Consider the following 15,465-nt stretch of genomic DNA (forward strand, 5'->3'; position numbering starts at 1 on the left):
TCAAGTGGTCATTCAGTTCAACTGGTCAGCAGCTGGTTCAGTTCAGTTGGTTAGATGCTGGTTCGGTTCAGGTCAGCTGGTTCAGTTGGTCTGGTTCAGTTCAGCTGATCAGAAGCTGGTTCAGTTCAGTTCAGCTGGTCGGCAACTGGTTCAGTTCAGTTGGTCAGCTGCTGGTTCAGTTCTGGTCAGTAGCTGGTTCAGTTCAGATCAGTTCAGTTCAGCTGGTGTGCTGAAATCAGCCTAGCTGGTTTCAGTTTGTACAGAACCAGTAGTTTCATCGTCATTTATCATCATCTTAAACTTTGATTCAGACTTTGACTTCTGAAGATGATTTGTAGATCATCGGCTTATCTTTTCAATGCATACTGAATCAATTCATTCCAATACCCGAGCTGAGAGATATGAAAAAAATACCGCAACTGCTCATACCCAACTGATTGCTGTTTTCATGCAATCAGTTTGGTAATTCATTGATCAGTTAGACCTTGATAACATCCGAATTTACCCAACTGACGTGTAATACGACTTGTTCAAAATTGAGTTTTCTGATTAGAAAAGTTGGCGGACTGTCATTTAAATCATCCAGTTGAGAGATATTGATCGAGCAAAACTTGCACTGTGGAATCCTTAATAAAAATATGTTTTTGTATGCTCAAAATTAATCGCAAGTGAACGATGTCAAGTAGTAGTATAATGTACGTGAGTACGAGTATCGTTCCACTGAAGACTGTATTTGACAATTATTATTTTCAGTTATTAAATCTTTAGCAACGAAATTTGGATGGTTGTTTATTACTACTATGCTCAAATAAACTTGTAAATAAAAAAGGATTCAAGACTTGAATAATGAAATATAAAATCTAAAATGGTTGGTTAAAATTCAATGAGAAATAAATTTGTTGAGAATTTCGGTTCACCTACCCCTCGTTAATTAATTAATTCGTTCGATAGTGATTGTATGCTTCCGACAGGATTTCCTATTCAATTGAACACACTTTCTCGAGCTATGCCAAACTAATTCTACTCAGTGATGTAATTAAATATATTTAATTATTTATCAATAGTGAATCACAAATCGATATGTGAAATCCCCTAGTTTTCGATCCTTAGGACTATAACTATCGGCGCGTATCCAATTTCATATGTCTATGTAAATTGTAGAAAGGTCAGTTACTTGGTGAACTCCTGCACTTCTTCGCTGGTTGTTCCTTTCAGATTGAGGATGATAGCTGCTAGCAGCCATCTCCTCCAATAACTCGTATACTTCCTCAGCAGTTTTTCGCAACAGGTTCCCACAAGCAGCAGCATCTATCATAGTACGATTAGGAGTAAGCAAGTCATAATAAAAGATTTGAACGACTAACCCAAGTGGCAGTTCGTGATGAGGACATCTTCGTAGTAGGTCTTTGAAGCTCTCCCATGCCTCATATAAAGACTCCTGCTCGAATTGAGCAAATGTGGTGATGTCTGCCTGCAGCTTCATGGTCTTAGATGGAGCGAAGTATTTAATGAGAAACGCTGTAGCCATGTCCTCCCATGTGGTGATCGAACCTACAGGCAAATAATTTAACCATGCTTTAGCTTTATCACGTAAGGAGAAAGGAAATAAACGCAGTCTAACAACATCATCAGAAACTCCATTAAATTTAAAAGTATCGCAAATTTCAAGAAAATCTGCGATGTGCGTGTTTGGGTCATCTACTGCAGATCCTCCAAACTGGACTGTATTCTGAATCATCTGAATTATCGCTGGCTTGATTTCAAAGTGGTTTGCCCGCACAATAGGCCTCACAATGCTGGGGCATGCTCCATCCAAAGAAGGTTGGGCATACTCTAGCATCGGTATGCGGCGTGGCATCTCAACATGTCTATCTTCTCCATCAGTTCCTTCAGTCTCTGCTGCTGTCTTCTCCTGCGGAAAGTTCTTTCAATTTCAGGGTCAAACTGCTCAAACTCCACGTCAAGTGACTTTGGCATGCACTGGAAGAGATATCTGTAATAGAATATGGAGTGTTAACTTAATAAAATGAAACAATGCTAAAGAAAATAACTAAAAATAAAATTGTGAATTAACAGTCCCTGGCAACGGCGCCAAAAACTTGATCGAGAAAAACTTACACTGTGGAATCCTTAATAAAAATATGGTTTTGTATGCTCAAAATTAATCGCAAGTGCACGATGTCATGTAATAGTATAATGTACATGAACACGAGTATCGTTCCACTGAAGACTGTATTTAACAATTATTATTTTCAGTTATTAAATCTTTAGCAACGAAATTTGGATGGTTGTTTATTACTACTATGCTCAAATAAACATGCAAATAAAAAAAGATTCAAGACTTGAATAATTAAATATAAAATCTAAAATGGTTGATTAAAATTCAATGAGAAATGAATTTGTTGGGGATTCCGGTTCACCTACCCCTCGTTAATTAATTAATTCGTTTGATAGTGATTGTATGCTTCCGACAGGATTTCCTATTCAATTGAACACACTCTCTCGAGCTATACCAAACTAATTTTACTCAGTGAAGTAATTAAATATCTTTAATTATTTATCAAGAGTGAATCGCAAATCGATCTGTGAAATCTCCTAGTTTTCGACCCTTAGGACTACAACTATCGGCGCGTATCCAATTTCATATGTCTATGTAAATTGTAGATCCACGGATTATGTTAGTCGTTCCTATCACAAGCTATATTCTCGAACTCACTTGCAATATAAAATGTTGTTAAAGTTAGCTACGCTCTAACAAAACAATGAAAAACAATAACACAAACAAGAATAAACCAAAAACTGAAATATGAATTAACTAAATCAGAGTTCGGGGTAGGATCCCCTTAAATCCCAACAAATATTTTAAGTTAGCTACTAGAATTCATAGTAAAAATAAACGCAACAATGTTTCAAAGATAAAAACTAAGTTAAAAAAACTAGATTTGATGAAAAACGCAAAGACGATGCCCGGACAATTGTCGAATTTGCAATCCAAGCGCGAATTCCTCTCCAAGGCTTGTGGTGGCTGCTGAACAATCCTCCTTTTTCGTGCAATCCCCCTACCATATCCTCCCCATTCAGAATTAAGGGAAGAAATCGTCCAAAATCTTTCCAAAAATACAAGCGCGCCCAGGCGGACATAAGTTTCCGCCCGGGCGGATGACCTTCGCAAATCTTGTATTTTCATTTTTCTTTGACGCGCTCGGGCTGACCTAAGTTTCCGCCCGGGCGGATGACCTTCGAAAAAAAATCCTTCTCTCACGCCTTGGAGGCTCTCGGGCGGATGTGAATGTGCACCCGGGTTGATGGCTTTCAACTTTTTTTCTTAAATTTTGAGTTTATGCACGACTCACCTGCATTTTCGCCAACTAAACGCATGAGCAACAATGAAACATAAATTATGCTAAAATAATACAAAATGCATGAAATCTAAATGATAAATGCAACAAAATGCGACATAACATGATATGAAAAACAAGTAAAATACACCAATATCAGATATCATCAAAATACCGAAGCTTGCCAGAAATTCAGTTTGTGCAAAATTCAGTTTCAGTTTGCTTCTTGTTTTTAATAACTTCACACTTGAGTAAATATGTTAGAAACACAATAACAAGTTTTGTTAACATCAAAATTAAGATTGGGAACATGAAATGTTCCAACATATATAAACTGAAGACAGCTCCACATCCTATCCTTCACTTCTTCGCTTATGTCATTCCATCCATCAAACGTATAATGCACAAATTCTTTTATCTTGTAACCTAGGAAAGAAGCGTACTTCACTGAATTATCTCCAACCGGCTGTCCAAACTCATTAGGCTCCAGTTCTTTACACTTCTCTTGGCCACTAAACATTTTTTAGCACCCCGTCCTTTTTTCTTATTTCTTTTCTCATCATCAATTGGTTATTTACCGTGCAAATCATGTGATGAATTAGCTGAATTGTTAGAATTCGTTCTCGATAACCTATAAGATATATTTTCCTGTAAAATGAAAAAATGATACATTGAAATATACTAGTGTGCTTTAGTAAAATAAAACAAGATTTAATTTCTAACCTGAATTTCATCTACATATCCTTTGCTATGTTTTTTGACCATTTTTCTCATCTTTTGAATGTTATTTAATGACTTGATAAACATGTAATATGACATGATGCATCACTGAAAATAAACAAGTAAACAAATATATTTAAACACTAAATAAATAGTTACGTAACTTTAGAAAAACATGTATCAAGCAAAATAAATAACTATAAAATCTATTTCTGAAAATTTCAGTCATGTCTCAGTCACATTGATTCCCTCACACTCATTCCTTGAGTTCGGTTCTTTCTTAGTAATGTTAATCTCAAGTAGAGATACATCAAAAGGTGTTGATGACGTATAAGAATCTTTTTCAAGCACCTTCATGTTATGACTACCCCGAGGCGGCGCTTTTAGCAACACATACCAATTTGTTTCATCATTGTCCCTCGAATTGAATACTTGTTTTGCTTGTGATGCTAAAATGAAAGGATCACTTTCAAAAGTTTTTAGCCCTTGGGGTAAGTTGACAAGTGTAAAACCATCTTCAATTTTCCAGGATTGACTCAATCACACCTAAAAACATGAACTTTGAAAGAATAGTAGTATAGAAAAACAATATCTCGTATAACCCCATAGTATGTTAGTGTAACGCCCCCAGATTTGACGACTGTCCTCACTGTACCAAGACGAGTCTTTCCAGCGTGCTTATGTCCTCACTCACACGCACCCTGAGAAACTTCCCAGGAGGTCACGCATCCCAAAATTGTCCCAAGTCAAGCACGCTTAACTTTGGAGTTCTTATGTGATGAGCTACCGAAAAAAGATGCACCTTCTTAATATGAGTAGTGCATATCAAATCTTTTAAGCTCTCTTCAACTGTACAGTCCATTACATTGAACAGTCTCGGAATCCCTCTCATTCCGGTGTGGGATCGCTTCATTCATGTTTCCTCCACCTAGAAGCCTGCCATGGAGCCGCTCATTGTCTGTGCAACCTCATGGCACCGGCGATCACCCCCCGCCCTCTTCGGCCCCGGGCCTCACATTCCCACCAGCTTCCGCTTGGTTCGTCCCCGAACCACAAAGTACTAAGAGATGTCGGCTCTCATACCAGTTCTAACGCCCCAAATTCGACGATTGTCCTCACTGTACCAAGACGAATCTTTCCAGCGTGCTTATTTCCTCACTCACACGCACCCTGGGAAACTTTCCAGGAGGTCACTCATCCCAAAATTGCCCCAAGTCAAGCACGCTTAACTTTGGAGTTCTTATGTGATGAGCTACCGAAAAAATGATGCACCTTCTTAATATGAGCAGTACATATCAAATCTTTTAAGCCCTCTTCAACTGTACAGTCCATTATATTGAACAGTTTCAGAATCTCTCTCATTCCAGTGTGGGATCGGTTCATTCATGTTCCCTCCACCTAGAAGCCTGCCAGGAGCCGCTCCGTGCAACCTCATGGCACCGGCGATCACCCCCCGCCCTCTTCGGCCCCGGGCCTCATAGATAGTCTTCCTACTGTATGTGAATTGTCACTAGCATTAGATTGAAAAAAAGTATCAGCTTCAATTGAAACACCACTATCTTGTGTCGACCTTCCAACATAAATTGTGTGGAACCGATGTCCATTTACAACATATCCCGTATAAGATGTAACGTGATTTCTTGGACCAAGTGATAGCCATTGAATTCGGTCTGAAGAGTTAACATGATTCTGTTTTGATAACCATTCAGCAAATATTTCCATATGTTGCTTTTTTAACAACGTTTCATTACTTAAGAAACGATGATCTGTTTGTTTAAGCTCGTCAATGTGCATCCTAATTAAAATCATTGAATGAAGATGTTAGAATACACAATATATGTAATAAATCAAGATTAACAGTATGAAACTAACTACACTCACTGTAAGTAAGGTTCAACTTCTGCAGTATTGAATAACACATATCGATGTGCAGCTTGTAACACGTGATCCTCTAAAATCTTTTTTTTCCCTTTAGAAATTGGGCGACCTTCTAATAATCCATCTACCAAATCATCGTTCCTATTAGAACGAACAGCAATACTATAAGCATTTTTTATATAAGCACTAGAAAATGCCATTCGTTCTTCTGCGAGGTAACACTCAGCTGTACAACTTTCTGATCTTGCCCAGTTCTTCACATACACTTTTAGTATTTTCATAAATCTAAATCACAAAGCAAAATTCACATGAAAGAAGTGTTGATAGAAAAATCTAAATCTTTTTATAATATAAAATTTGTCAAAAAGATTAATGATTACTTAATACATTTCAAATGGATACATCCAACGGAATTGGACTCGCCCACACAAGCGAGCCTCTCTTGCTAAATGAATTTTAAGTGAACCGAGATGGTAAAAAAAACGGGTGGAAAATACCTTTCCAACATGCATAGAATTTCAGCAATATTCTCCTCGAGTTGTTCTAAACGGTTCCTGTCTAATACTCTTTGACATAATTCATTGTAAAATGCACCCAACAGAAATATAGCATTGCGTGGACCTTTCGGTAGAAGATCTCTCAATGCAACTGATAGCAATTGTTACATCAGAACATGAAAATCATGAGATTTCAGCCCAATAAGCTTACGCTCTTCCTGAGAAACACAATTACAAATATTTTAGCTATATCCATCGTGAAAATTTATTTTCTTCAACCTAGATCAAAATACATCCATTTCTTTTTTAGACAGTGTGTACGGGGCAGTAGGTAAATGATATTTATTTTCTTCTTTTTATTGAGAATGTAATTCTTGTCTAATTTTTAAGTGTACCAAATCTTTGCGAGCATTCACACCATCTTTGAATTTTTTCTTCAGGTTTAACAATGTGCCTATGATATTCTCGCAGACATTCTTTTCAACATGCATCATATCTAAGTTATGACGTAGCAGGAGGCCCTAAAGGTAACCATTAACAAGTTTCATAGTGTTAGTTCAGAATATTTCTAATAATTTAGGAACAAAAAATAAAAAAATTTGCAAAAGCTAATGAATAGACTACAAAATAACTTACACTCCAATATGGAAAACCGAAATTTTTTGACTTTTTCTTCCACCTTTGAACTGGTTTTTGTACCTCTTTTGAACTATTCTGCTTCCTCCTCTTTTTCCTAAAAGTGTTGACAGTCTCACCCATTTGCTTTTTACCCCAGTAGTTTTCAATATCTTTCAATGCATCGGTAATTGCTAACCATTCAAAGGTCTATGTTTCCTTTTACTCTCTTTTTTCCCAATAAATCACTTTTTTTCCTGACTAAATGTATGATTAGGAGCAAGAAATCTCTTGTGACCTAAGTATACAAAATTTCTACTATACTTAAGCCACATAGAACATATGTCTTCACCACATATTGGGCAACCTAGTTTCCCTTTTGTGGCACATCCAACTAGGTTTCCATAAGCTGGAAAATTATTGATTGTCCACATCAAAATAGCCTTTAGATTGAACATTGACTTGCTAAATGCATCATATGCCTCCACAATGTTGTCCCACAACTCCTTCAAATTCTCCACAAGGGGTTCCAAGTATACATCTATATCATTTCCCGGTTGCTTCGGACCTGGAATCAATAATGTCAGCATAAGATTTTACTTTGTCATGCAAACAACGGAGGAAGGTTATAATTGACCAAAATAACTGTCCAGCAATTATATCTGGAACTAAGGTCACCAAAAGGGTTGAATCCATCTGCTGCAAGACCAAGGCGGAGATTTCTAGGATTTGATGCAAAATCAGGCCACTTATGATCTATTGTATCCCAAGCTACTGAATCAACTCGATGACGCATCATATGATCTTGAATTTTGTGTTTGGAGTGCCAAATCAACTCTTCAACCTTTTCTGTTGATTTAAATATCCTTTTCAGTTTTGGTATCACCGGAAAATACCGTAGGACCTTTTCAGGAACTCCTTTACAAATTTTGGTGGTGACTTTGTCTATCTTCCATCTTGAGGATCCACACTTTGGACACGAGTCCAGATCTTGAAGCTCCTTTCTAAATAGACAACAATCATTTGGGCAAGCATGAATCTTCTCATATCCTAAATCAAATGGTTTCAACAACTTTCTCATCGTGTAAACAGTTTCTGGAAGTGTGTTGTTTTCTGGAAGCATGTCACCTAAAATCTTAAGGAGCTCATTGAAACTATTGTCTGTGTGACCATTAGTAGACTTGTAATTGTATAGTGTGACGACTGACGACAACTTTGCGTAATATGTATAACCAGGGAAGAGAGGAGTTTTCGCATCTTTTAATAAATCATCAAACTCATAATCGTTTACCTCAGATATAGTGTGTCCAACCTCTTCTTCGGCAAAAAAACATCCTTATATAAGTGATATGCCTCTCTACTTTCATCTTCTTTCTGAACTCCTCCTGAACTACCTTCAACTTGAGATTGTGAGTTATAAGTTTCACCATGAAAGACCCAAATAGTGTAAGAAGGATCGAACCCCTTAATAATTAAGTGGTCGTAAACTTGGTCAAATTTCATATACTTCTTATTTTTACAACGCTTTCAAGGACATAAAATTACTTCACGTGTTTTTGCATAGTTCCTAGCTTGTGCTATAAATTTTTTTACCCCTTCTTCATACTCCGGTACAAGCCTAGAAAGAAGGCAGATGCATCCATTCCTTGTCCATCTCGTGAAAAAACTTTTTTCATTTGTATGAAATAACTATGAGATTTTATCAACACATACACATACACACATATATATACACGATGATAATTTAATTTATATGATATAATTACTTAGGTGTCAGATGTTATCCCAAATTTTCTTTCCCAAAATATTACCAACATTTTTATAAGAGAACACCAAATGACAATAAAAAAAACTTAAATACAAAAAACTTATTCATACATTATTATATTTTAAACAAATAAAAATCATGGGTCAAAGTAGTATTTACCATCCATGCCAAAATAATACACACAATTAATATTTATACCTGCACACAGATTGAGCACACTTCAGAACTCCAGTAGTGTTAGCTAGTCTAAGCAATACCCCCTGTATAAGTAAGTGTTCATAGTATTACAAGAATGGCGACTCACTGAATATGAATAGTATTGCTCGACACTACAACAAATTTGCGACGGATTACCAAATTCGCGACGTAGCGACGGTTTATGAAAAACCGTTGCTACATAACAAACCGTCGCTAAAATTAGCGACAGTTTTTCATAAAGACCGTCGCTAATTTTACCGACGGTTTTTTATGATGTCCGTCGCAGTTTTTCAATAAAATAAAAACAGTAAATGAAAAAAAACTTACAATCTGACTATGCTAGCAATATTCATGATCTTAACTAACAGTTAAAAATTTATCAAAAGTTGAAGCGAAATTTTTTACCCTAAATCGAAACTAAAATCATGTAAGAGAGAAAAATTTTAAGTGTTGTGAAGTTGTGTGGAGGAAAATGGACCGAAAATGTGGATATTTATAGAAAATATGCGACGGTAGCGACGGTAATTTCAGCGACGGTTAAACATATACCGTCGCTAAAAAGAAAAAACCATCGCTAATATCTATTAATTCGTCGTTAATTTAAAAATTGCGAGGGTTTTTCTTAGAAATGTCGCTATATTTAGCGACAGTTATGTAAAAATCGTTGCAATTTTTAAATTAGCAACGATTTTTTAAAAGTGTCGCTACATTTAGCGATGGTTTTGTAATAGTTAGCGAAGGTTTTTACAAAACGTCGCTAAATTTATCTATAGTTTAACAAAACCGTTGTCTTTGACCCCAAAAAAACGCTATACGACAACGGTTTTTAAAAAAACCGTTGTTAAAAAACATACGACAACGGTTTTTCACAACGGTTTTAGTGAAAAATCGTTTTCGTATGTACGTTGTTGAAAGAAGTTTTTCTTGTAGTGCGAGTTAGATCTAAGAATATATTAAAGAAAGATAAAGACAATGAAAAACTACTTAAACATATAATATCAAGTTCCCTTTATCAGAACACTGATTCTCACATTTTAAAATCTTAAATGAAAATACAAACTTCATATGCGTAAAAAGTTTAATAAATAATTGGAAGTATTTGGTATTTTAAGTATGTTTGGAAAACATTGTGAGAAATCTGACGGAATAAATTTTGTGCTGTGAAATCTCGAGGTCAGATGAAACAAAGCCTCGAGCGATTGCGATTTCCATTTTCGGAATAAAATTTATTCATCTTTTAACTCTACAATCTGTGCCCTCCTTTCAACTTCTTTCTTCCTGATAAAGATGCCCTACCTCATTACCTGAAACTTGATCCAACGAGAAGCCACATTAAGTTTCTGAAAAAATCAAGAAATATAAGTGTTATTGAAAGAGTAAAAGTTAAAAGAAAGCCTTCTTTATCTGGAAAGGAATCACAACCTTTGACAACAAAGTCTACCCTGCTGAAACATCAAAAAGTGGTTCAAATCAACGGAAAATTCGACAAAAGCAAGTCTGTAAACAGTAAACTCTAGACTCTCTTTCATCACAATGTGTTTGAATCCAAAAATTTGGTATAGAATGAGTATAAAGTTCAAACCTTTATATCAAGTCAGAATACTTCTTGCACAGATGTCAATATTCAGCTACCAGAAGGGAAAAAATAGACAAAACAAATACAATAAAGCAATTGAAACTTCTTCGTGCTCATGAGTATGACATTACACAGATTATAATATAAGGCAAGCAAAAATTACAATAAAGCAATTGAACCTTCTCCTAACAAACACGTCTAAATTTGCTACTAGCCGAAATTCATCAAAATTCTGCATATTAAACAATCGATAGATGTATTCAACATCAGATTCAGACGAAAAATGATCAATGTTTTTTTAAATCATGATAACATTTCAAGATCAATTACTCTAATCATGCAAGGATGGTCGCTTACCTTTCATAATAGGGCATTTGATGACTGAAATCAACACTAAACAGGCAAAGGCGACGTCGGTGAGGAGGACGCCGCGAAGATGGCGGAAAGTTAGAACCGGTTGCTCCTAAATATTACAGAATCGTGCAAGGAAGGTCGTTTACCTTTCAGATTAGGGCATCTGATGACTTAAATCAACACTAGAGATAGAGGCGGCGCCGGTGAGGAGGAGGTGGCGGTGAAGATGGCGGGAAGTTAGAGGCGGCGAAGGGTTTTGGCAAAGAGAAAGTGGCACATAGAAAAGGAGAAAAAAAGCGGGACATGAGAATAAAAAGGCGCGAAATGAAATTGGTTTCCCATTTTTCGCAGCGTGCAATAATATGCATACCGTGAATAATAATATGGACAGTGTGCGATTAATGTACGCCGTTATTGTCTAGACACGAATATTTTTAAATTTTTTTTACTATTAACACAGCACATAAAAATGCATGCTGTTAATAATACTATTAACGGCGTGCCTTTATTGTGCGCTGTTAATAGTGCGCTGCGAAAAGCTATTTTTGTTGTAATGTCATCTACGTATTCATTTTTTTGTATTGAATTCAGTTCCTTAGTTGTGAATTTCGTATCGATCTAAGTCGATGGATCCATATACGTATAACCGCGATACCCGACGGCGGGGACATCAACGACAGTTTTACCCGTCCACTGAGCATTGACATTACATGTTCATGTTCGTGTTCGTATTAGTCACAATCAACTCACCTCCTTCAGAAACTTGTTATCGTATTCATCACTTGTAAAATTCATGCATATACATAAATTTCCTTGAAACCAGGCATGCAACGTGTTTTCCAGCATTAACATAAAAATCCATGTTCATAAAGAACATATACATTATAAATATGTGTTGGAACTTTTCAAGTTCACAATCTTGATTTTTATGATAACAAAACCTTTTAATTTATGTTACTAATAATCTACCTTAGTGTGCAGAAGCTTCGATTATTCACGAGCTGTTTACATCGCAAGCTGAAGACCTAAATGATTGCTCAAACTGAATCAGTTTAACTGTTACGTCATTTGAGCAGTCAAGCTGATTGTCCAGTTGATAGGTGGTTCAGCAGGAGAAGCTCAAAAGACTGGCCAGCCGAAAGAGTGTTCAACTGATGAAGAAACCCAGATGATCAGTTCAACTGAACGAGAGTGAAATCAGTTCAGCTGACGAGTCAACTGATTTCGCTAGCCCAACTGTTGATCAGTTCAGTTGACCAGTTCGAAGCATCAGTCAGAATCCTTCAGTTGTAGATGAAGACAAACTCTTTCAGTGGATTCCAGTTGTGCGTGAAGGTACAAAGCCTTTGTCCAATCAAAGGACAATAATGGACGTTGCATCAGAGCATTAAAGACAAAAAGTTTCAAAAGGGCAGTCGAAAAGTCGAGACACAAAGTCCAATAAACGAATTCAAGATGCAACGGATACAATTAATGAGTCTCACTGTACATTCAGTTTTCCTGCTTATATAAAGAGAAGATCAGTGAAGACCTTACAAAGAGAGACAGTGAAGAAAAGCCAAAAACAAAAATACGAGAAAAAAGAAAGGGCACGAACATTGCTCATCCGCTTTCAAAAGCATTCAGCTCAGAGGGACACTTTAACGTGTTATCTGCTTAGTCTAGAAGCTTATTTTCCCTCTGTGTGTGAGAACATCCTTGTTCAGTTCTCACACACAAACTCTCTCAACCACTCAAATATAGTCTTGCACAAAGACACTAAACTTGTGTATGTAGTCTTTGACACATAGACGTTAAAGAAGTGTTGGCTGGAAGGTACTGCCTTCAGTCGTAGTTAGGAGTTCAGTTTAGGCAGTAGTTTAAGTCCTAGCTGAGTGGGTTTGTACAAATAGTTGTATAAATCAAAGTCTTCTAGAAGATCCTACCCGAGGCGGTAGAAGGGGTGACGTAAGAGTAGTTGAAATCTCCGAACATCCATAAACATATCTTGTGTATTTAACTGAACTGATGAATGCAAAAACCAATCTACCCTTTTCGGTTATTCAGTTTACATAAGTTAAAATGTATTTTTATATAACAGTTTTCTTCACGAAGGATTACTTCGAGTTTCTTCCGCTTGGTTTTAACCAAATTCGATTTAATTAATCGATGTTAATATTCTTAGAACACGAGCTATTGCAGCTTATTGGAGAATATAGTGTTCGAAATGCCTTCGAAGGCACTAGCACACTCGATCCTTCAATATGCATTAACAGTTGTCAGGCCATTGCCAGAACTAATAACCTAACTTGGTGCAAAAAGACCATATACATACATTTCCTTGAAATCAGGCAAGCAACGTGTTTTCCAGCATTAACATAAAAATCCATGTTCATAAAGAATATATACATTAAATGGGCATTGGCATAACTAATAACATAACTCGATGCAAAAAGACCATATCCGATTCAAACTTTCAAGCGCCTTAAAAGAAATAATTTTAATCATTTCTTAGACGTAAGCTCGAGCTCAAACTTTAACTTATATAATTCGTTTAAAACTTAAATCGGAGTCCCGGTTTTAACTCAAATTAACCCGAAACATAACCATAGTTCAAAGACTCCTAACCAAACCCTGTATGACCTAATTAAGCCATCAATAACATATTGACATCCAAAATGAACCATGCTCCCCAAAATCATTAACCCTCAAGTACAGGTGTGGCGCTTGGTAAGCGCCTAGGCGCCTTGCACCAGCGCTGTGGTGCTACCAGCCCCGAGACCCCAGCACTACAGCGCCAAACACGCAACGCTGCGGCACCACTCCAGCGAGCAAAAACCCTAAATTTTAACCTTGAAGCCAAACCATCCTATGCTCACTTGGCTCGTACCAGGCTCGAACAAACCTATCCTAGACCACAACTGACCCTTCTGGAATTATCCTTGTAACGCCCCAAATTTGACGATTGTCCTCACTGTACCAAGACGGGTCTTTTCAGCGTGCTTATGTCCTCACTCATACGCACCCTAGAAAACTTCTCAGGGGTCACCCATCTCAAAATTTCCCCAAGTGAAGCACGCTTAACTTTGGAGTTCTTATGTGATGAGCTACCGAAAAGAAGATGCACCTTCTTGATATGAGTAATACATATCAAATCTTTTAAGCCCTCTTCAACTGTACAGTCCATTACATTGAACAGTCTCGGAATCCCTCTCATTCCGGTGTGGGATCGGTTCATTCATGTTCCCTCCACCTAGAAGCCTGCCAGGAGCCGCTCATTGTCCGTGCAACCTCATGGCACCGGCGATCACCCCCCACCCTCTTCGGCCCCGGGCCTCACAATCCTAGTTGTGGCCCTCAGCCCCATGCTCTCGAATGCTCACGAACCACCCGAACGCCCCTAAAACCGAACCAAAAACAAAGAATACGATCTACCTCATACCATGACTCAGTCCAGGTCCAAAATCATCACCTAAACCTACTCTCATCCTCTTGAAAAACATTCCTCAACCTTCAAGAACCGGCAGCCCCCTTCAACCATAACAAAAATGTGAGCCATATATCATAAAAACCAAGTTTTCTCATACCATACCAAAAAAAAGGTGAAAGAGACACGAAATCTGCCACGGATTGTGCATAAACATTCAACAATACATATTATGGTGTGAAAGATGAGAAAACAAATATATAGGGTGTGCCTTTGAATTTATACACTCGAAAAACAACACAACGACACGAGAGACGACACTGGAAGGACGAGAACGACTTTGGTTGTGTTTTTCCTTGCAAGAACCTAATGAACCCTAGCTGCTGGAGGAGAAAAGTGGGGCGGCCGAGTAGAGGGGTGAGGGTAGGGTTTTGGGGTAAAAAATGATATAACAATTAATAGAATAATGGGCCTAGGTTTAAAATATTAAGGTGTAGTGGTCTAGGCCCAAAATTCCATTAAAACAAGCCCATTAGGCTAAAAGACACGAACGTAAAATATTTTGTTTAAGTACGTATTCGAAAATATTACCCGAACCCTTAAAAAGTCCTTCGCTTTGCTAAAATTTGGTTACCGGTTTAAAATATGGTTCAACACATAAAAATATCTTTAAAATGTTCATTTTCGATAATTACAAAATAAATGCACCATGTATTAAATAATTAAAGATAATTATTTGACAAAAAAAATTTCTCAACTGTCCCTGGTCTACGTTACTCGTTCGAGCGAATATACTTCCAAGAGCCTTATTTTATGCAATCTAGTAATTCATGAAATAAAACAACTAGTCACATCATAGACATGCATTTAAAAATAATTAGATAAACATTTTAATAATACCTTAAATTTACATACAGTCAGGTCTACATTTGAACTCATGATGTTTGATAATTTATTCTTAGGATAATGCTACATGTACATTGAATGTTACATAGAGGCTTACACGCTACAATTAAATTACCAAACTATATCATAACTTTTTTAAAAAAAATTGTTTCTTTTCAACTTACAGTTGTTAATTTTGCTTAAAAAATAGTTTTAATGAAAATATTATG

At 36.8% G+C, this 15,465-nt stretch overlaps 1 protein-coding gene and 1 non-coding gene across 2 annotated transcripts; one reads left to right on the forward strand and one right to left on the reverse strand.

Moving 5' to 3' along the window:
* Nucleotides 1–1,268: 1,268 nt before the first annotated feature.
* LOC142525980 (uncharacterized) lies at nucleotides 1,269–8,171 on the reverse strand. The gene is made up of 11 exons (XM_075630260.1): nucleotides 7,727–8,171; nucleotides 7,401–7,616; nucleotides 7,070–7,242; nucleotides 6,829–6,954; nucleotides 6,645–6,651; nucleotides 6,434–6,584; nucleotides 5,940–6,221; nucleotides 5,553–5,853; nucleotides 3,917–3,986; nucleotides 1,365–1,551; nucleotides 1,269–1,308 (listed from the first exon to the last, which is right to left on the reverse strand). The coding sequence occupies exons 1-11, from the start codon at nucleotides 8,169–8,171 to the stop codon at nucleotides 1,269–1,271; spliced, it is 1,998 nt and encodes a 665-aa protein (XP_075486375.1).
* Nucleotides 1,374–1,479, forward strand: LOC142528171 (small nucleolar RNA R71). The gene has a single exon (XR_012815651.1). It is a non-coding gene; the product is annotated as a small nucleolar RNA R71 (small nucleolar RNA).
* Nucleotides 8,172–15,465: the final 7,294 nt, after the last annotated feature.

Source organism: Primulina tabacum, chromosome 15 (assembly GCF_025594145.1).
Source record: "Primulina tabacum isolate GXHZ01 chromosome 15, ASM2559414v2, whole genome shotgun sequence".
NCBI classification, from domain to species: Eukaryota; Viridiplantae; Streptophyta; class Magnoliopsida; order Lamiales; family Gesneriaceae; genus Primulina; species Primulina tabacum.

What these genes read in the sequence shown, in the direction of transcription:
- LOC142525980 (XM_075630260.1), bottom strand. Translation starts at nt 8,171, where the DNA reads ATGCTTCCAGAAAACAACACACTTCCAGAAACTGTTTACACGATGAGA. An exon ending in TCGGTTTTCCATATTGGAGT is followed by an intron (nt 6,955 to 7,069) that starts GTAAGTTATTTT and finishes GGTTACCTTTAG; the next exon opens with GGCCTCCTGCTACGTCATAA. An exon ending in ATTCTATGCATGTTGGAAAG is followed by an intron (nt 6,222 to 6,433) that starts GTATTTTCCACC and finishes TTTGTGATTTAG; the next exon opens with ATTTATGAAAATACTAAAAG.